The 24565-nt window shown below is 36.1% G+C and overlaps 1 protein-coding gene across 1 annotated transcript in view; it reads right to left on the reverse strand.

Moving 5' to 3' along the window:
- The window catches only part of LOC115210766 (pre-mRNA-processing factor 39), a 78024-nt gene that overhangs the window by 50921 nt on the left and 2538 nt on the right, over positions 1-24565 (reverse strand). Inside the window, exon 2 of the mRNA XM_029779487.2 lies at positions 22087-22196. Coding sequence (XP_029635347.1) covers positions 22087-22196 — 110 coding nt within the window. The remainder of the gene's footprint in view (positions 1-22086; positions 22197-24565) is intronic.

Genomic DNA, 24565 nt, shown 5'->3' on the forward strand with positions numbered 1-24565 from the left:
GATTCAGCCTTGCCATATATTATTGCCGATCTTGAGTGGGCAAAAAGTTCTCTACTATGAGCTGCGGTATTCGATTCTTCATTGGAGGATTTCGAAAGGGTGGTTTCATAGCCATCGGACTTATGTCGGCCTGTGGGGTCGATCGGAATGGATTTAGTGGTCATAATTTTCCCGCCTGGTTTGGAACTGCACTGCCTCTTCTTCGGTTTGGGGGAGCACCACTCCCCAGATGAACCCACATCGAGATCGTTCAGAATTGGTTGAGCAATGGCATTAATGGGAAGGACAAGTGAAGGAGAATCCAAACAGATTTTATCGTGATCAGGTTTCATAGCCAAATCTGCCCCTCTGGAGTTTTGACTACGTTTCTTCTTTTGGGGAGAACAACGGTCTTCAGGTGGGTTTTATGTTATTATAGACGGCCCTATCCTGATGACCGAATGATGGCATCGGAAGGGCCGGATCAATATAAATTACCTTCTGCCTATAACTGGCCTTGGATAGTGCGGCGTTATAAAATTCCGCTTTCTGCATAAAAATATCGGCACTAGCGGACAAGTTAGACAATCTTAGAGAGATGTTTTTAACCAAATTGTCTGTTACGGTTTTGGCATGATTGGAGAAGACACTGACATACTTCAAATTAGTGGAAGGCTTATGGTAAGGGCAGTATGAATCGCTATTAAGGTTAAGTGTAACGTCTAGGAAATTAGCCTTGGTGAGTCCATATCAAAAACTATATTCATGCCCATTCTATTAAAAAACCTAGCTAACCTACTCTTAGTTTTCTGCACTATTCTGTTTGTGGTGTTTTGCAGGTAAAACAGACAATCGTCACGATACAGGCCGCCCGCGATCCCTGGGAATTGGTCGGACAATTCGTAGAGAATATAGATTCCGACCAAATCGGCTATCTGCGCACTATCCGAACTACCCATAGGCACATCAAATTCATTGGGAGTATCTTTACGGATCCACAACTTATTATCAAACTTAATAAACGATTTCCTGGCAACTAAAATGATATCTATTTCTTCTCTGGTGAGGCCTGCCTTGTGAGCATGCCAAAGGGCCTTATTTAGTACACTAGGGTTAATCGAGGGGTAGAAGCTAGCGATATCAAACTGAATAAACCTAGTACGGTTCTTATTGGGGATGGAAGAGAACCACTTCACTACCTGCGAGGAGTTGGCCCAGAGGCTGAGCTTCAGCTTATTTACTAAACTAGGGATATATTTATCTAAAATGTACTTACTGATTGCCCCGATATCAGAGCTAGCAATGCATATGAGTCTTAACGCTGGGTTGGTGTAGAAATTCGGTTTATGGTCCTTCACTATAAATCTAGGTTGCTTAGGGCTAAGCGGCTGCGTTCTCATTTGAATTCCGTGTTTAAACATTATTTCCTTAATTTCCAAGTTTACTTTCCTCAAGGTACTCCAATTAGTTGTTCTATAATTTTTCTTGATCTCTTTTCCGAGTAAATCTAGGTACTGTTTAATGGGTAACTTGTATGTGTTCCTGGTCTTGTCGGACTGGACCAGGACTCCGTCCGTTCTATTAATGTCCTTGGTAATTTTATCTAGGTATCTGAGGTGAACATTTCTCCTGGGTGACTTCCTGAACTTAATCTTCCTAACGATGTCCGACAAGTCATCCTCAAACTTCTTCAGTCTTGGGTTAGGTGGCGGCGTATCCATTGTTTTAATTTTATATATATATATATATATATACATATATATATACACACGTATATATATATATATATACATACGTATATATATACACACATGTATATATATATATATATACACATATACATACGTATATATAATTTTAATCCAAACGGGAAACAAAAAAACAACAACAATGGAACAATTACAGTATTATTATTAATAGGCGCTCAGGAAAAGGAAGCAGGGAGGTATGACGTTTCGAGCGGAGCTCTTCGTCGGAAACATAAAGAAGAAGAGAGAGGAAAGAAGATCCAGAGCGGGCAACAGGGAAAGAGAAAAAGACGACTGGTGTTTACGAGTTGCACATGGTGAAAGGCGGATGTTTACGAAAACAGAGCAAAGTGGGTTTTTAAAGGCAAAAGAGTGGAGACAAGGTTGGTAACGCAACAGATGTGTGTGTATGTGTGAGTGTGTGTGCGTGTGTGTGAGGCGAGATGAAAAAACAAAAAATATATATGTGTGTGTTAGTGTGTGCGTCTGTGTGTAGGCGTGTGAGGTAGGGCGAGATAGTGGTCAGCTTAGCAGACAAAGGTCAGTCATAGTAAGAAAAGAGGAAGGAGGAAGGGAGGGAGGGAAGGGGTGGGTGCGTATGTAGCGTGCCAGCGTGTGTTGAGTAGTAGTGTGTGTGTTGTCCATGTCGTGGTGGTATAAATGGCGAGTAGATTGAATGTGTGTAAGAAGTAATGTATATATTTAGCAATGTGTGTATATGTGTGCGCGTGTGTGTAACGAAAAGGGGGGGGTTAAGGAAAAAGGACTCCAGCTGAGGGGAAGATGGAAGAGTGGTCCCGCGGAGGCGGGCGTGGGAAAACCCAACGACACGCGACGGTCCCAGGAACGGGCGGGAGGTCTTGTCGGTTCCAAGAGCGAGGTGCCTGCGGAGCGTATGCGTATGCGAACCGGCGCAAGCGCGTGCGTGCGTGAGTCTGCGCGTAAGTATGTATGTGTGTGGATGTGTGAGTGTGTCTGTGTGTATGTCCGGGTGGCAGTGTGTCCGATGAATGTATGTGAGTATGTTTGTATGTATGTGTGTGCATAGATGTATGTCCGTGTGTGTGTGTGTGTGTGTATGTGTGTGAGTGTGTATGTATGTACGTGTGGGTGTGGGGAAGTGTGTGTATGTGCATGTGTGTGCGCGTACATACAGGTGTGTGAGTGAGTGTGTGTATGTATGTGTGAGTGTGTATGTATGTGTGTAGGATGCATGTATGTGTATGGGTGTATGTATGCGTGTGTGTATGTATGTATGTGTACGTGCGTGTGTGTGTGTGTATGCGTGTAGGTGTGCGCGTGTGCATGCATGCATGCACGCATGTGCGTATGTGTGTGTGCATGTGTGTGGGTATATATGTATGTGCGTATATGTGTGTGTGTGTGCGTACATGTGTGTGTGTGTGTATGTAGGTGTGTAGGCGTGTGTGTATAGGTGTATGTATGTAAGTATGTATGTGTGTGTATGTATGTGTGTGTATGTAGGTGTGTGGGCGTGTGTATATGTGTGTGTATGTAGGTGTGTGGGCGTGTGTATATAGGTGTATGTGTGTATGTCTGGGTGTGTCCGTGCATGTTTGTGTGTGTGTGTGTATGCATGTGTATGTAGGTGTGTGTGTACGTGTGTAATGTATGTGTGTATGCGTGTGTGTGTGGGAGTGTAGGTGTGTGTGTGCGTGTATGGGTGTTTGTCATGCATGTGTGTGCGCGTGCAGGTGAGTGTGTGTGTAAGTATGTGTGTGTGTATGTTTGTGTGAGTGTGTATGTATGTGCGTATAGGAGTATGTGGGTATGTGTGTGTGTATGTATATGGGTGTATGTATGTATGTGTGTGTGTGTGCATGTGTATAAGTATGTGTGTGTGCGTATGTGTGTATATGTGTATGTGTGTGTGTTTATGTATGTGTGTATGTATGTGTGTAGGCGTGTGTGTGAAGATGTATGTTTGTATGGGTGTGTGTCCGTGTGTGTTTGTGTGTGTGTGTAGGTAGATGTGTGTGTCTGAGTGAGGGTATGGCTGTGTAGGTGTGTGTGTGTATGAATGTAAGTGTGTGTGTATACAAGTGTAATGTATGTATGTAGGTGTGTGTATGTGTACGTGTGCGTGTGTATGTGTGTGTGTGTATGCGTGTGAGTGTGAGTGTATGGGTGTATGTCTGTGTGTGTGTATGTCTGAAGTAGGTATGTATGTGTATGTATGTATGTGTGTGTGTGTGTGCAGGTATGTGTGTGTGTGTGAGTAGGTGTGCGTGTATGTATGTGGGTAGGGATGCATGCGAGTGTGTGGGTATGTATGCATACATACGCACGCGCACATCCGAAGCAAACCCACACACACGAAGCGCGCCCACGCACACAACGCACAAGCAGTACAACGCAAGCCCAAGGGGCCGACCAAGCCCCCAGCGAGCGCCAAGGCGCGCGAGCGCAAAGGCGCGCGAGCGCAAAGGCGCGCGAGCGCAAAGGCCCTCGAACGCCCCGCTACGCGGGAACCAAGGATCCATAGGCCAAAACCGGAAAGCAGAAAAGAGGGGGGGCTGCCTGGATGCAAAAAGGTGTATGTGTGTGTGCATTCAGTGTGAGGGTGTGCATGTGTAGGTATGTATGTATGTATGTGCCTACATGTATGTTTGCATGTGTGTGTGTGAAGTATGTACGTGCGGTGTGTGTGTGTGAGTGTGTGTGTATGTATGTGCGTATGTGTGTGTGTATGTCTGTGTGTGTGTGTGTGTAAGTATGTATGTGTGTGCGTATGTATGTGTGTATGTGCATGTTGGTTTGTATGTTAGTGTGTGTTAGTATGTCTGTAAGTGTGTGTGATTAAATGTGTGAATGTATGTACGTAGATGGGTCTACGTATGTGTGTGTGCACAGGCGTGTGGGAGTAGGTGGTGGTGGTGTGGGAGGTAGGGGGTGGTGGGAGGTAGGTGGGTGGGTGTGGGAGGTAGTGTGGTGTGGGTGTGTGCGTGTGGAGGTAGGTGGGTGGGTGTGTGTAGGTTGTGTGTCCACAAAAAAAAAAAAAACGGATCTCAAGAGGAGGGGCTGTGTTAAGTCCGTGTGGGGTGGTAGTTTGTAGGGTGAAGATGTAGCGTTGCTCCAAGTGGAGCCTGGAAAGTGGGCGACCATGGTGGGGGGCGAGACCAAACCTGAGATGCCATCTAGGGAATGGCCGGCCGAGCGGAAGTGGCGTGCGACGGGAGAAAGAGAGTGTAGGCGAACGTCCCTCAAGTGTTCAGTGAAACGGTCGGACAACCGCGTCCCGTCTGTCCTACATACAGCATCCCGCATAGGTTGCATTTAATGCAGTAAATAAGGCCAGACGAGGTGCACGTAAAAGAGTGCCTAATGCGTACAGTGTGCAGGTTGGAGCCGGTGACAGCGGTGGTGTTGGTGATGAAGGGGCAAGTGTTTGCAACGGGATCTAGAGCAAGGGAATGATCCGTGTGGGGCTGAGGGGGAAGAGAGAGGGTGCTGTGGACCATGAGGTCACGCAGATTGCGGGCTCGTTTGAAAGAGGACAGGGGTAGGTTAGGGAAAATGGGCGGGTGGTGGGATCAAGCTGGAGGCGACGGAAGGCACGTAGTATCTTGCGACGAAGGGGTAGGGTAGGGGGTGGAAAAGGAGGGGGAAGGGGGTGCGGTTGGGGGGTGTGGCGGGGGAAGGGCGCGGGTGAGGGCATCAGAGAGGAGTATGGGTGGGTAACCTCGGAGTCTGAACATGCGGGCCAGGTATTGAGATTGGGTCTCGAAATCCTGGTCGCGGCTGCACAAACGTTGGAGGCGGAGGAACTGGGAGTAGGGGATGGCTCGTTTGGTGTGGAAGGGGTGGGAGGAAGAGAAGTTGAGATAGAGGTGGGAATCCGTAGGTTTAAAAAAGGCGGTGGTGGTGAGAGAGCTGGAGGGGTGATCGATGCAGAGAGAGATGTCAAGGAAGTTGACAGAGGTGTTGGAGATGGTGGAGGTGAATTGAAGAGAGGGTGAAAGTTGGAAAGGAAAGAGATGAATTGCAGAGAAGTTCACGGGAAAGGGAGGTGGCACCTACGCAGTCGTCGATATAGCGACCGTATAGTTCGGGGGTCGGCCCAGAGAACTGGGAGAACACTTGGGCCTCAATGTAGCCAAGAAAGAGATTGGCGAAATTGGGGCCCATCCTAGTTCCCATCGCGACCCCGGACACCTGTTGGTACGTTTCCCCGGCGAACGTGAAGCAATTGAGGGTGAGGACGAGCTCAGCCAACCGGAGAAGGGTGGGGGTGCTGGGGGTGGGGGTGCTGGGGGTGGGGTCGGGACGACAGTCGAGGAAGTGTTGGAGGGCTAGGAGACCGTCATTGTGGGGAATCACTGTGTACAGGGATTTTACATCTAAAGTGAAGAGGAGGTGTGAGGGGCTGGAAGGGAAGAAAAAGGAATTGAAGAGACGGAGGGCGTGGTTGGTGTCGTGTATGTGGGATGGGAGGGCTGCGACTAAGGGGGACAGGATGCGGTCGAGGTATAGGGAGATGAGTTCAGTGGGGCAATTACAGGCAGAGACTATGGGACGGCCAGGATTAGAGGTTTATGGATCTTGGGAAGGAAGTAGATGGTGGAGGTGCGGGGTGTGCGGACGATGAGGTTGGTGGCGGTGAGGGGGAGAGCGGAGGAGGAGATGAGGTCGTGGATGGTGGAGGACACTCGCTGTTGGTAGGAGGAGTGGGATCGGAGGGGAGGAGGCGATAGAAGAGTGGATTTTGAAGCTGGTTGAGCGCTTCCTCCCTGTATAGGTCCGCGCGCCACACTACCACTGCCCGCTTTGTCCCCGGTTTGATGACAATGTCATCACGACGGCGGAGTGGCGAAGGGCAATGGATTCGGCCCGAGTGAGGTTGGCTCGGCGGGGTCTTGGTGCAAAGTTGAAACGGTGGACCAAAGCGTTGCAGTCATGTACAAACGAATCTAGGCTACTGAAAAGGCCTGGGGGCGGCGTCCAGATGGATGGACGACGCCCCAGCTCAAAAAGGCAATCCTGATTGTTGTGACGCTGCGGGGACGCGTGGTAGTATGTGCGAAGTTTGAGGCGGCGCAGGAACAGGTTGACGTCCGCCCGAGTCTCGAACTCATCACAGTGGCGCGTGAGTGGCGTGAAGCGGAGACCCTTACTGAGGAGGGAGCGCTCAGCGGCGGAGAGGGGGAGGTGGGGGGTATAGTGACAACAGCGCAAGGAAGCGGGGTGGTGGAGGACTAGGGGCAGGCGGAGGGGGTGCAGGGGTGTGAGGGGAGGGTAGGGGTGGTTGGGTGAGATGGGTTAGGCGTAGGAAGGTCACGGTGGGGGGTGTGTGGGTCCGTGGAAGGGTGGGGTAGGTGCGAAGGAGGGGGGGAACAGTGGGGGAGGATGGGGAAGGGGGTGAGGGGTTGAGGAGGAGGTGGAGTTTTTTGTTTTTTGTGTGTGAGAGGTGGTTGTAGAGTTGGTGGTTGAGATTAAGAATGAAGCGGAGGATAGGTTGGGTGAAGAGTGGGGGCAGAGGGCGGAGAGAAGGAGGTAGGCCTGGGGAAGTTGATGGTCGAGGGAGTCAAGGAGGGGGCGGTGAAGCGGATGGTGGCGCGGAGGAGGGAGCGGGAGGTACGAGCGAGGGTGTTCGATGAAGGGGGAGGAATAGGGGGTAGCGTGGAACTTCAAGAGGAACCCGCGGGGTGTGACATGATGGCGGAGGCACCGGCTAAGAAAGGAAAGATGACTCGAGTGGCGGGTTTTCTTAAAAAGCAAGCGGGAGAGTTTTATAGCAGGTGGCGGAACATTGTGGGGGAAAGAACGCGAGGTAGCGGCTGAGGAGGGATTGAAGGTGTTGGACGAACGAGTGCAAGTCAGGCATGATGAGAAGTGGTGGCACAGGTAAAGGTGGGTGGTGGCGAAACAGGAAAAAGGAGAGACACAAGGAAACAACGAAAGAAGAAAACGGTGAAGACGGTTTGAAAACAATAGAAAAAAGTTGAAAAGTCAGGAAAGAGATTTGAGAGTCCACGGACAGATTAGGTAATGATTTTCAATCACGGTAATGGTGGTACTCCGGAAGAAGGTTGCGGGTGATCCGTAGGTCAGGAAGAATGGTAACAATAATCCGTAGGTGCAAAAAATCCGGGAGTTGGTATCCAAGGTACAAGGGGTCCGTGTAGGGGCGCAGTGGTATAATTTTAATCCAAACGGGAAACAATATACACACACGTATATATATATATATACACATATACATACGTATATATATATATATATATATATATACATACGTATATATATATACACACGTATATATATATACACACGTATATATATATACACACGTATATATATATACACACGTATATAATATACACACGTATATATATATACACACGTATATATATATATATATATATATATATATTATATATATATATATATATATATAATATATATACATACGTATATATATATATACACACGTATATATATATATATATACATATACACGTATATATATATATACACACGTATATATATATATATATACATATACATACGTATATATATACACACGTATATTATATATATATACATATACATACGTAATATATACATACATATATATATATATATAACATACATACGTATATATATATATATATATACTATACATACGTATATATATATATATATACATATACATACGTATATATATATATATATATATACATACGTATATATATATATATATACATACATATACATACGTATATATATATATATACATACATATACATACGTATATATATATATATATACATATACATACGTATATATATATATATATATATATATATATATAACATACATATACATACGTATATATATATATATATATATATATATATATACATATATATACGTATATATATATATATATATATATATATATACATATACATACGTAATATATTATATATATATATACATATACATACGTATATATATATATATATATATATATACATACGTATATATATATATATATATATATATATACATACGTATATATATATATATATATATATACATACGTAATATATATATATATATACATATACATACGTATATATATATATATATATATAGACATATACATACGTATATATATATATATATATACATATACATACGTATATATATAATATATATCATATACATACGTATATATATATATATATATACAATACATACGTATATATATATATATATATATACATATACATACGTATATATATATATATATATATCACATACGTATATATATATACACACGTTATATATATATATTAATATATATATATATATATATATATATATATATATATACATACGTATATATATATATCACAAGTATATATATATATACATATACATACGTATATATATATATACACAAGTATATATATAATACATACATACGTATATATATATATACAAGTATATATATATATATATATATATATATACATATACATACGTATATATATATACACACGTATATATATATATATATATATACATATACATACGTATATATATATACACACGTATATATATATATATATATATATACATATACATACGTATATATATATACACACGTATATAATATATATTATACATATACATACGTATATATATACACACGTATATATATATATATACATATACATACGTATATATATATACACACGTATATATATATATATATACATATACATACGTATATATATATACACACGTATATATATATATATATACATATACATACATATATATATATACACACGTATATATATACATATATATACATATACATACATATATATATATACACACGTATATATATACATATATATACATATACATACATATATACACACGTATATATATACATATATATACATATACATACATATATATATATATATATACATGCGTATATATATATACACAAGTATATATATATATATATATACATATACATACGTATATATATATATATACATATATATATACGTATACATATACATACGTATATATATATATATATACGTATACATATACATACGTATATATATATATATATATATATATACATATACATACGTATATATATATATATATATATATATATACATATACATACGTATATATATATATATACATATATATATACATATACATACGTATATATATATATATATACATACGTATATATATATATATATACACATATGTATATATATATACACACACGTATATATATATACACACACGTATATATATATATATATACATATACACACGTATATATATATATATATATACATACGTATATATATATATATATATATATACATACGTATATATATATATATATACGTATACATATACATACGTATATATATATATATATATACGTATACATATACATATATATACGTATACATATACATATATATACGTATACATATACATACGTATATATATATATATATACGTATACATATACATACGTATATACATACGTATATATATATATATACGTATACATATACATACGTATATATATATACGTATACATATACATACGTATACATATACATACGTATACATATACATACGTATACATATACATACGTATATATATATTATATATATATATACGTATACATACGTATATATATATATATATATATATATTATACATACGTATATATATATATATATATATATATATACGTATACATATACATATATACGTATACATATATACGTATACATATACATATATACGTATACATATACATACGTATATATATATATACGTATACATATACATACGTATATATATATATATACGTATACATATACATACGTATATATATATATATATATACGTATACATATACATACGTATATATATATATATACGTATACATATACATACGTATATATATATATACGTATACATATACATACGTATATATATATATACGTATACATATACATACGTATACATATACATACGTATACATATACATACATATACATACGTATACATATACATACGTATACATATACATACGTATACATATACATACGTATACATATACATACGTATACATATACATACGTATACATATACATACGTATACATATACATACGTATACATATACATACGTATACATATACATACGTATACATATACATACGTATACATATACATACGTATATATATACATACGTATATATATATATATATACGTATACATATACATATATATACGTATACATATACATATATATATATACGTATACATATACATATATATACGTATACATATACATATATATACGTATATATATATATATATATATATACGTATACATATACATATATATACGTATACATATACATATATATACGTATACATATACATATATATACGTATACATATACATATATATACGTATACATATACATATATATACGTATACATATACATATATATATATATATACGTATACATATACATATATATATATATATACGTATACATATACATATATATACGTATATATATATATCATCGTCATCATCATCATCATTTAGCGTCCATTTTCCATGCTAGCATGGGTTGGACGGTTCTACTGGGGTCTGTGAAGCCAGAAGGCTTCATCAGGCCCAGTCAAATCTGGCAGTGTTTCTACGGCTGGATGCCCTTCCTAACGCCAACCACTCCGTGAGTGTAGTGGGTGCTTTTTACGTGCCACCCGCACTGGTGCCAGACAGAGCTGGCAAACGGCCACGAACGGATGGTGCTTTTTATGTGCCACCGGCACGAGGGCCAGGCGAGGCTGGCAACGGACACGAAACGGGGCGGTGCTGGCAACGGTCGCGAAACGGAAAGTTCTCTTACATGCCACCGGCACTGGTAACACATCTGCAATTTCCATTGATCGATTTCGATTCTGATCCTCACTTGCCTCAATGGGTCTTCACAAGCAGAGTTTCGACATGCCACCGGCACTGGTAGCACATACGTATACATATACATACGTATATATATATATATATATATATACATATATATACGTATATATATATATATATATATATATATATATACTATATATATATATATATACATATACATATATATATATATATATACATATACATACGTATATATATATATATATATACATATACATACGTATATATATATATATACATATATATACATATACATACGTATATATATATATATATATACATATACATACGTATATATATATATATACATATATATACATATACATACGTATATATATATATATATATACATATACATACGTATATATATATATATATACATATATATACATATACATACGTATATATATATATATATACATATACATACGTATATATATATATACACATATACATACGTATATATATATATATATACATATACATACGTATATATATATATATATACATATACATACGTATATATATATATATATACAATACATACGTATATATATATATATATATATATACATACGTATATATATATATATATATATACATACGTATATATATATATATATACATATACATACGTATATATATATATATTACATACGTGTATATATATATTAATATATATATATATACATACGTATATATATATATACATACGTATATATATATATATATATATATATATACAATATACATACGTATATATATATATATACATACGTATATATATATATATACATATACATACGTATATATATATATATATACATATACATACGTGTATATATATATATATATATACATATACATACGTATATATATATATATATATACATATATATACGTATATATATATACATATACGTATATATATATACATATACATATACATATATATATACGTATATATATACATATACATATATATATACGTATATATATACATATACGTATATATATACATATACGTATATATATACATATACGTATATATATACGTATACATATATATATACGTATATATATATACATACGTATATATATATACATATGTAATATATATACATATATACATATGTATATATATATACATATATATATACGTATATATATATACATATATATATACGTATATATATATACATATATATATACGTATATATATATACATATATATATACGTATATATATACATATATATATACTATATATTATACATATATTATACGTATATATATATACATATATATACGTATATATATACATATATATATACGTATATATATATATATACATATATATTATATATATATATACATATATATACGTATATAATATACATATATATACGTACGTATATATATATACATATATACGTATATATATATACATATATATACGTATATATATATACATATATACGTATATATATATATCATATATATACGTATATATATATACATATATATATATACGTATATATATATACATATATATATACGTATATATATATACATATATATATATACAATATATATATACATATTATATACATATATATATACGTATATATATATACATATATATACGTATATATATATACATATATATACGTATATATATATACAATATATATATATATATATACGTATATATATACGTATATATATATACATATATATACGTATATATATATACATATATATACGTATATATATATATATATATATATACGTATATATATATACATATATACGTATATATATATATACATATATACGTATATATATATACATATATATACGTAATATATATATATACATATATATACGTATATATATATAATATATATACGTATATATATATACATATATATACGTATATTATATATATACATATATATACGTATATATATATACATATATATACGTATATATATATACATATATATACGTATAATATATATATATATATACGTATATATATATATATACATATATATATATAATACATACATATATATATATGAAAAAACAAGTCAAAAATAGAAAATGCTAAGATAATTTTATAGTGAATCTTTCAGTACCGGTTCCGGTCATTTTGAGACCTTTTCAACTGTAACGATTAAATAATTAAATTTAGAAAAATTAGAAGAAAAGTTTTTTTAAAGGAATATTTCTATAGTAGTGTTCAGATATAAGTGGCATTCTGCCTTTCTCTGACTCCCTTGTTTGCACTTGTATATATACATATATATACGTATATATATATATACATATATATACGTATATATATATATATATATATATATACGTATATATATATATACATATATATACGTATATATATATATATACATATATATACGTATATATATATATATACATATATATACTGCAGTTCCTCTTTCAGAGCTTCCTTGCAGCTGGCAAACTTCCAAGAAAACTGAAGGAAGGTGAAATATGCCCTATTCAGAAAGGAGGTAGCAGAGCGGAGGCCAAGAACTACAGACCTATCTCTCTGACCTCACACATCAGCAAGGTCATGGAACGAATAGTCAGAAGGAAACTGATCACCTTCCTTGAAGAAAATGACTTGCTGCCTGACACCCAACATGGTTTCCGACCAGGAAGAAGCTGCTTAACTCAGCTCCTACAACACTATGACTGGGTGCTGAAACGACTGCTCAACCACTCAAATGTGGAAGTGATATATCTCGACTTTGCAAAGGCCTTTGATAAAGTCTGCGTGATCTTAGAATAGTTGGAAAACTGGGAGAATGGCTTCATGACTTTCTGAAAGATAGAAGTCAGGTGGTAGTAGCCAATGGGGCCACTTCCATTAACATGCAAATAGTGAGCGGTGTTCCGCAGGGCACTGTTTTGGGACCACTACTGTTCATAATGGCCCTCTCAGACATGCCCTCAGCCATGCAGAGAGCCACGATCACAAGTTATGCAGATGATACAAAAGTTTCACAGGCAATACAGAACCCTGAGGACACTAAACGTCTGCAATGTGAGCTGGACGAAATATACAAGTGGGCTGAAAAGAATAGCATGCAGTTCAATGCTGAAAAGTTTCAAGCTTTATGCTATCAGCATGCAAAACTAAATGCAATACCCAGTGAATACACTGGACCCGGAGAAATCGCAATCCCAGAGGCACAATCAGTGCGTGACCTGGGTATTTACATGAGTGATGACGCAACCTTTCGTGTACATGTTGCTAAATTGGCAATGAAATGTAAACGACTGGCCGGATGGATTCTTAGAACCTTTAGAACAAGAAACCATGATGGTTCTCAATGTGCTCACTAAAGGGTATCATTCTGTATTCTGGGAATGAAATCTGTTGTCGATGCAGTGTGCATCTACGTCTGAGTGATAGTCCCGTGGACCCCACGTAGTCTTGGTGGCAGCCCGAGCATTTTATGACATGTTTTCAGAGGCACAAGTAAAATTAGTGAGCACATTGAGAGATGCGCAAAGCAACTACTACCACAATTTTTAATCTTTCCATTTTACCAATGTGCTATCGGAACACCAACATAAATTAGACTAAACAAGGAAACATTCTTCATTGAAAAATACAAGCCCAAACTTAACCATTCCAACATACTTTTACAGAGAAATTCACTCCAAAAGAAAGAAAAAAAATTTTAAGCGATTATCTCCCTTACACCGGAAGAAATCACTTATTACTTCCCCTTATCTAGAACTCTTCTCAACGTAAACATAACGATGTAAGAAATTTGAAAAGCTGAACGCAAAACCGGTCATTTCTTCTAAACTATGTCATTGTAAGAAAAAAATTTATAACATTCTTCAGACATATTGACTCAAATATATATTTTTTAACCTTTTAAAACAAGCCTTCTGTAGTTTTTTCACTTTTTACTATTTTCTATATCATCATCATCATCATCATCATCGTTTAACGTCCGTTTTCCGCGCTAGCACGGGTTGGACGGTTTCGACCGGGGTCTGGGGAGCTAGGGACTGCCCCAGGCTCCAGTCTAGTCTGGCAGTGTTTCTACAGCTGGATGCCCTTCCTAACGCCAACCACTCCGCGAGTGTAGTGGGTGCTTTTTACGTGCCACCTGCACAGGTGCCAGAGGGGTCTGGCATCGGCCATATATATATATAGCCAAGGGAGAAGCAGAAAAGAAGTCTGCCTATGTTCATCAACATAGGGACCAAGGACTTGAAGTGTTTGGGATTGCAAGGCAGTGTGTGAGAGAAAATTGTGATGTCATAGGAGAAAATGTGTCTGCATAGACGATGGTGTACTTTCATTTAATGATTCCACAAAGAAAGAGGCTTGGGAATGCCATTATGAAAGACTGAACATGAAGAATGAATGGGAGGAGGAGAGTCTGCCAAATGTTGTCCCAGCTGAGGAACCAGATATCTGAACCAACAGTACCTTGGTAGATAAAGCATTTAAGGATATGAAGACAGGAGAAGCCCCTGGCCCATCAGGAATCACTGCTGAGATGCTTAAAATATCTGGCAGTGTGGATTATAGTCCAGTTACCCATATTGTAAGTCAGGTGGTTCAGGAAGGAACCATACCCAATGACTGGTGTAGCAGCACCATAATCAACTGCTACAAAAGTAAAGGTGATGCCTTAGAAATAATTACAGAGGTATCGAATTGTTGGATCAGGTGATGCAAGTTACAAAGTGGGTCATAACCCAACTAATTAGGGAGAGAGTTAGTTTAGATGAGATGCAGCTTAGTTTTGTGCTAGGGAGAAGCACCACTGATGCTATATTTCTGTGAAGGCAGCTGCAGCAGAAATACATAGCCAAAGACATACATTTGTACTTGGCTTTTGTTGACTTGGAGAATGCCTTTGACAAGGTCTGCCAATCCCTTATCTGGTGGTCAATCCAGAAACTAGGGATGGATGAGTAGTTGGTGAGAGCTGCACAAGCATGTACAGGGACACTACCAATAAGGTGACAATTGGCAATGAGTACAGCAAAGAATTTAGGGTACAAGTAGGGGTTCACCAAGGATCAGTCCTCAGTCTCCTTTTGTTCATCATAATCCTTTAAGCAATAACAGAGGAATTTAAGACAGGTTGCAAATGACCTTGTTCTTATAGCTGAAACACTACTAGAACTAGAGAAGTTCCAGGTATGGAAGTAAGGTCTAGAATCAAAGGGCTTTAGAGTTAACCTAGTAAAAACTAAAGTCTTAGAAGTAGGAAGGCAGACAAATCAAATCCCTTCAAGTAGATGGCCCTGCTCAATCTGTAGATAAGGTGTAGGTAGAAACTCCATAATTAAGATGAACCTGGTGTAAGCATTGGATACATGAGGTGCAGTAATATCAGAGGAAGGTTAACAGGGAAAATATCTTTTGTGAGTGGAAGATGCACTGGTACAATAAACACTGAAAATGTACAGAAAATAGACTCCATCAACTGCCAGTGGGGTAAGCTAGAGATAGTAGATAGTTTCTGTTTCTAGGTGACCATGTTAGTAGTGGAGGTGGATGCTCCAAGAGTGTAGCTGTGAGAATAAGAATAGGCTGGGCAAAGTTCAGAGCTCCTACCTCTGCTGGCAACAAATGCCTCTCCCTCAGAGTGAAAGGCAGATTGTATTATACCCGTGTGCAAACAGCTATGCTACATGGCCGTGGAACATGGGCTATGACAGCCATGGTCATTCATAGGCTTAAAAGAAATGAAGCCAGTATGCTTCGCTGGATGTGCAATGTCAGTGTAAGCATCTTGAGAGAAAAGTTGAGCATAAGAAGCATCAGATGCGGTGTGCAAGACAAACGACTGTGCTGGTATGGTCATGTGATGCATACGGACGAGGACAGGTGTGTAAAGTGTTGATCTCTGTGAAGAGACCTTGTGGTAGAGGTAGACCCAGGAAGGCATGAGACAAGGTGGTGAAGTATGATCTTCTAACTTTGGGCCTCTCAGAGGCAAAGACTAGTGACTGAGACCTTTGGTGATATACTGTGCTTCAGAAAACCTGTCAAACCAAGTGAAATCATAGTCATGGCTGGTGCTGATGTCATGTAAAAAGCACCTTTTGACCATTGGACCTCACAGAGGCAAAGTGGCAAATGCTGGTGGCATATGAAAAGCTCCTTTCGAGTGTCAGGCCTCACAGACACAATGACAGACATTTGGCATTATGTTGGGCTTGAGAAGAAGACACATCAAGCCATGTAAAATCACAGTTGACATACTGGTGTCATGCAAATGGTTCATGCCAGTGACACGTAAAAGCACCCATTACACTCTCAGAGTGGTTGGCATTAGGAAGGGCATCAAGCCATAGCACAGAAACCATGTCAAATCAGACTGGGGTCTGGTGCAGTCTTCCAGCTTGCCAGCACTGGTCAAACTGTCTAACCCAGCATGGACAAGATGCTATATATATATATATACACATACACACACATACATGATAGGTTTCTTTTAGTTTCCATCTACCAAATCCACTCACAAGGCTTTGGTTGGCCCAAGGCTATAGCAGAAGACACTTACCCAAGGTACCACACAGTGGGACTGAACCTAAAACCATGTGGTTGTGAAGCAAGCTTCTTATCACACAGCTGTACAAGGTTTTGCTTGGAAAGAAAAGTCCATTTTATGAATAATTTAAGGAAATGAGATTATATTGATAAAATAACAAAATTAAGATCACACACTTGTAAAGTATAACATGTGGGAGCAAGAATTTTATGAATTGCCACATTGGAAACATTCATTGGAAACATTCCTCAAAATGCTCCTAGCTATTATTTCTGTAAATGCAATTGAGAGTCCTATTAATTGAATGCACCCATACATTCACTTTGGATAAACTGTTTAAGGCTGGGTTTGCTGCAAATACTTCCTAACTTTGCAACAAATAATTTCATTTATAAATCTTTCTTAGCCTTTTATCAATGTTTCATAATTTTGCAAAGTAAGGCTTTCTATTTTCCATTCTACCATTTTTTCAGACGTCACAACTAACCTACCCTAAATATTTGAGTTTATATTTAAAATAAGTTTCAATATACTGAGGTCAATTTTACATGATAAACTACTTTTTTTTTTTGTTCATCACCAAAAATGAGTTCTTCTTAAACACTGCTACATAACTCAAGAGTTTCTGTGAGTATACTATATACTATTAACTATATTTTCTAGCTAGATTAACCTTTCCCCTATCCTTTTGAAATATCTTTAATAAAGATTTAAATTTGTACTATTTTTATGACCAAAATATAATCAATTGAACATTTTGAAAACCAATAAGTTGATGTTATATTAAGTCTTAAAATTTTAATATGTGTTTACTGAAATATTTTTAATATATGAAAATCAAACTGTTCTATATTTGAGATGAGGAATTCTGTACATAATTTACATTGGACGGATATGTGTCCGTATCTTGTTTGTTGTTTCAGCTGATTTACTCTCCAGCCTTCATCAGGTGTCCTGGTGGAATTTGGAACCCAACCCTGGGTTCTCATTCTTAAGGTATTTTTGCTGATGTTGTTGTTATGTATTTAAGGCACTACCAGTTCCCATATTCTACTCATGTCAGCGCAAGTTCTGCTTAGTAGGTTATTGGGTCCTAGTATATGTGCTGCCTTTTTTAGTTTTAGTTTTCCAGTGGTGTTCTCTATTATTTTAACTTCATCCCACAAGGGAAAGTGGTCTCTGCTGTTCCATACATGATCAGCTGTACCTGATTTTTCAACATCTTGTGTCACAGCTTTACGATGTTTCTCTACCCTTATTTTGAGTGGGCGGCATGTTTCGCCTTTGTATAACCTACCATAACTGCACGGGATAGAGTACACACAGTCTTTGGTCATATTCTCTTCTATTGGCAGTTTTACTAAGAAAGATGTCCAAGTACTGCTAGATCATGTGAACTCATTAAAGCCATCCATACAGTTCACAATGGAAAAGGAAAAAAGACAATCAGCTAGCATTCCTGGATGTATTAATAACACACACTAAGCATGGGTTCAGGACATCTGTATATCGCTAGACAAACTTCACTGGACAATACCTCAACTTCAATTCCCACCAACCATACAGTGTAAAGAGAGGGATTGCTCAGTGCTTAAAACATCAAGCAAAGAATATAAGTAGTGATACACACCATGAAGAAATGATCAAGCTCAGTAACAATCTATTAAGGAACAACTACCCAAAAGCATACTACCTACTCCATTTAAGAGGAGAGCGGATGAAACCGATAATCTGACCACAGTCTGTCTACCCAATGTGAAAGGCTTCTCCAAAAAGATAAAAAAGATATGTGGTCCATATGACATCAGGACGGTATTCAAGAGTAATATAACACTTCACAAATATCTCCTTTGAGTAAAACCACCAATAGATGAGGATATAACCAAAGACTGTGTGTACTCCATCCTATGTAGTTGTGGTAGGTTATAAAAAGGCAAAACGTGCTGCCCACTCAAGATAAGGGAAGAGAAACATCGTAAAACTGTGACACAAGATGTTGAAAAATCGGGTATAGCTGATCATGTATGGAAAAGTAGAGACCACCTTCCCCTGTGGGATGAAGTTAAAATAATAGACAGAGAACACCACTGGAAAATATGAAAACTAAAAGAGGCAGCACATACGCTAGGACACAATAACCTCCTAAACAGACCTAGTGCAGATATGAGTAGTATTAAGGAAGGATACAAAAATATTAGGTTTATAAGCCCTAAAATTCATTCTATAATTGCCCATGGGCATATAGCGCAGGCTACTAACCCCAAGATTGCGAGTTCAAAACCAGGCAGTGCCTTGAATAAATAATAACAATAATAACATCAGCAAAAATACTTAGGAAGGAGAACCCAGGGTTGGGTTCAAAATTCCACCAGGACACCTGATGAAGGCTGGAGAGTAAATCAGCTGAAACAACAAACAAGATGAGGACACATATTCATCCAATGTAAATAATATATGAAAATCAGTTTGATAAAGAAGAATAACATTAACATAATTAGAGATTATGTGATAGAAGGTTGCCAGGTTACCAATTCTAATATATATACTTCCTGGTTTAAAAAAATACAGCAGTGAGGAAAATAGACATCTTGAATGATTCTTATCAAGTGACATGTCATTGTATATTTACCAATGAGTAAAAATGTGTCAAATAATGCCAATGATGGGCTTAAAATTTAATTTCTATCAAAAGAAAACAATAACAAAGGCATGAAATAAAGAAGTACATTATTTAGTCTCCAATGAGCTCTAATGATTCAAAATATACTTGGAATCGAAATGTTTGAGTAGACATTCTAGCCAAGACCGTCCTTTTTTTCCTTTTCCAGATATAATATCTACACTATATACTTCCAACTGTTGTATTTTTATTTTATTTTGACACCTAAAAGGATACCTTCAAATGTATCTTTCTCTTTTAAATTGAAATGAGAAAAATGTTGCCATTTTTAGAAAATAAAGTAACTTAATAACTTGTTGGCACAGTAAGTCATTGTTTAGGGGAAGGAAATCAGATTAAACAGATCTGTAATTGAAGATCTTCTAGTTGAGCTCCTTGCTTCCAAACCATATGGTGCCAGGATCAGTCCTACTGTGTGGTGCATAGGGCAAGTGTCTTCTATACCCTCAGACCTAAGCCAAGTTAATGGATTTGGTAGACAGAAATTGAAAATGTATGCGTGTGTTTGCGTCTGTATTTGTGCCCCCACCATTGCTTGACAACAAATATTGATGTGTTTACATCCCCATAACTTAACGATTTGGCAAAAGAAACCAATACAATAAGTAGCAGGCTTACAAAGAATAAGTTCTGGGGTTGATTTCTTTGATCAAAACCCTTTAAAGCAGTGCTCCAGTATGGCCTCAGTCAGATGACTGAAATTAGTAAAAGAATATATACATGTAAGTATGTATGATCTTATTTTGACATTCATTTCCAATATTCTGCAAAAACATGTCTGGTCATTAAAAAAATCTGCCTCAGTAAATGCTATCTGACCCATGCAAGCATGGAAAAATGTATGTTAAAATGATGATGAAAGGACCACATTATCTAATACTTTTTTCTTAAGACAGTAGGGTGTGGTTTGAAGGAAATTTCGCTATTAACTTTAACAAGTGGATTAATTAGAGGCTTCTTTGTTGGCTCATGGAATAAAAGTTCAATTAGTGAATTAGATAGCTGTCAATGGAAGATTTAAGAAAACAAGGCTAAAAATATAAAACTATAACTAAAAAAAGTATAGCTGCTTACCTCTTGCTCAACATACTGAAGAAGGTAAGTCCAGCCAGTAAAATCAGCTGGGTTATCTTTCACAGCTTTCCAATATTTTTCAAGTTCAGTTTCCTTTTTGTCATCTTTTTCTTGAGAGAAATAAATTTTTGTTAGCACATTTCAAACTCATCAAGGAAATGCATTTTTTTTTAAATACACACACATATATGTGCAGACAAAATTTTGTGATCCAGAAAATAAAATTACCTAAGTTCACAGAAATCAGTAAAACAGTTTGTTAGTAATTATTTATGTGTAGGGAAAATGATTGACCCTTTTTACAACAAGCGATTGTGAGACTTGTGAACATTAACATCAATGAGCTGACTGAAAGGAATTACATCGTATGAGATGAACATTGAAAGTACAATTAACTTTCTTGCATCCTTGAAGTTAATAATTCAGTGGTTTGGTATAATGAACCAATAAATTTTGTGAATCACCACACATTGCCTGAGTCACTGTGTTTGTGGGTAGCTATAAAATACCACCAATAGTTTTTATCCTACTTAATTCTTACAATTTTAATTCATAATTAAAGAATAATAAAATTATTTTATGAAATAAGATTTACACTTATGTTGTTAAATAAGGTTGTATCACTTATTTCATTTCAAAAACAATTAACTTCACAAATTTCAGGTAAATTCTGATCTATGCTGGATCAGTAATTTCACTCTGGATCATATAATGAAGTATCATCCAGAATTTATATAAAATATTGCCAAATTGTCCAAGCTGTCACAAATAAAATGAAACTTTTCTTCCCCCAGTATTTTCCCCATTTTATATCCTCACATTCTAAAACAAAGGCAATTCACATTAAAAAAATTAATTGGAGTGGGGGGATGGGTAAGTGGGATAAAATGAATAACTTCTTATTTCTTATTTTTTCTCTGAAACTATTGCAATCATTATTTTGCACTGTTGCATCATATTTTGGAGTAGAAATGGTCGGTACAATTGTTGTAGAAATTGAGAAAGTTTGAAACATAGGTGACAGGCCCCTAATGTTTTAAAAGAAACGTTTCAACTTTGACCCCGATTATACCTGAGGTTACTAATAAAATATCTGGGTAATTTTTGGTGTTTAAAAATATTCTTTTTGTCTTCACAAGTAAAATTTTTTCCCAATACTAATGTCTAATTTGATAATTTTCAAATAAATTATGTCGAAAGTGGGGTAGACTGAGAAATGATTAATTTCAATAATTTCTCTTCTCTAACTGCATGGTACATAAATACATTAGGAAGACAGACACTCCAGCAGATCGTGAAGCAACTATAGAGAATAATTTGTTGAATTTTTTTATTTAGTTGAGTTTCGTTAATTTCATGTGCCATTTTTCTGTGATCCTCTTTCATTTAACCGAGGTATTTTAAATTTTTTGTTGCATTTCTGCTTTTTCTGATTCTAAGGATAGATATTGATGCGTAAGAGTCATTTTTAAATATAATTCTGGAGAGCTGAGAAGGCAAATTTACCTTATTTTGTCTTGCCCCGCCTAAATTTGCCTTTCATATGCTCAAAGAGAACAGAAATAATTTTCTGAAATAGTGTTCTGAAAATGTTATATAGTAATTTTAAAGCATTAAAATTACTAAAGGCATTTGCTTAGCCGATATAGTTTCCTCCTCCACCACTTTTTGTCACTTTTCTAATTTTTTCTCTCTCTCACTTTGCCATTCTGTGAACATTTTTCTGCACGACACGAAAACTAAATGACTTTATAAAGCTGCTCATGTTCAATGGAGCTGCTAAAAATAACAGTTGAACTAAACTGCACGTTTATCGAAGGAATACCTTTTTTTTTTGTACCCCAAAATTGATGCATATACATGTGTGTTTGTGTTGAAGGCGAACTTCAACGATCTACGTTAGCGTTACTTTTCATATTTATACTTTTAAATCTGTAAACAAAAAAGATAGGAATCGACAAAATTCATATCAAATTGAACTTTTACATGCCACTTTTTCATGTCTCAGACATGTGGATCGGTTATCTTTTATGTCACTAGCGATCAGTTTAGAGTATCAATAGCTCTCAACCCCGCAAGAAAGAAATATTTAATTAGAAAACGTAGAGAAAATAAAAACAAATTACCGTTTTAATTTTTTTTAAAAAAGTGCTGCAGCTAACTTGCTAGGTAGCGGGGGAAAGCAAAATTGCTTGTCCCATAATACTTTTCCCAATTAAAAATATTCTATACATTCCAAATTCCAATTTTATTTCTTACATATCCACTTGTGAAAATCGCAGCTCCAGCGACCAACGAGTAGCTTAATTTAATTTGCATCATATGAGTGGGGGAGGAGATGGGTTAATTTTTTTTAAAAAAGCATAGATTTTTGAAAAGAATTTCTTCAAACACGCGATTTACAAGGCTTCAGAATTTGTAGTATTAACAATTATGAAAAATACGTAAAAAATTATTTCGAACGTGGCAGCTTTATCGA

The sequence above is a fragment of the Octopus sinensis genome, linkage group LG1 (assembly GCF_006345805.1).
Source record: "Octopus sinensis linkage group LG1, ASM634580v1, whole genome shotgun sequence".
NCBI classification, from domain to species: Eukaryota; Metazoa; Mollusca; class Cephalopoda; order Octopoda; family Octopodidae; genus Octopus; species Octopus sinensis.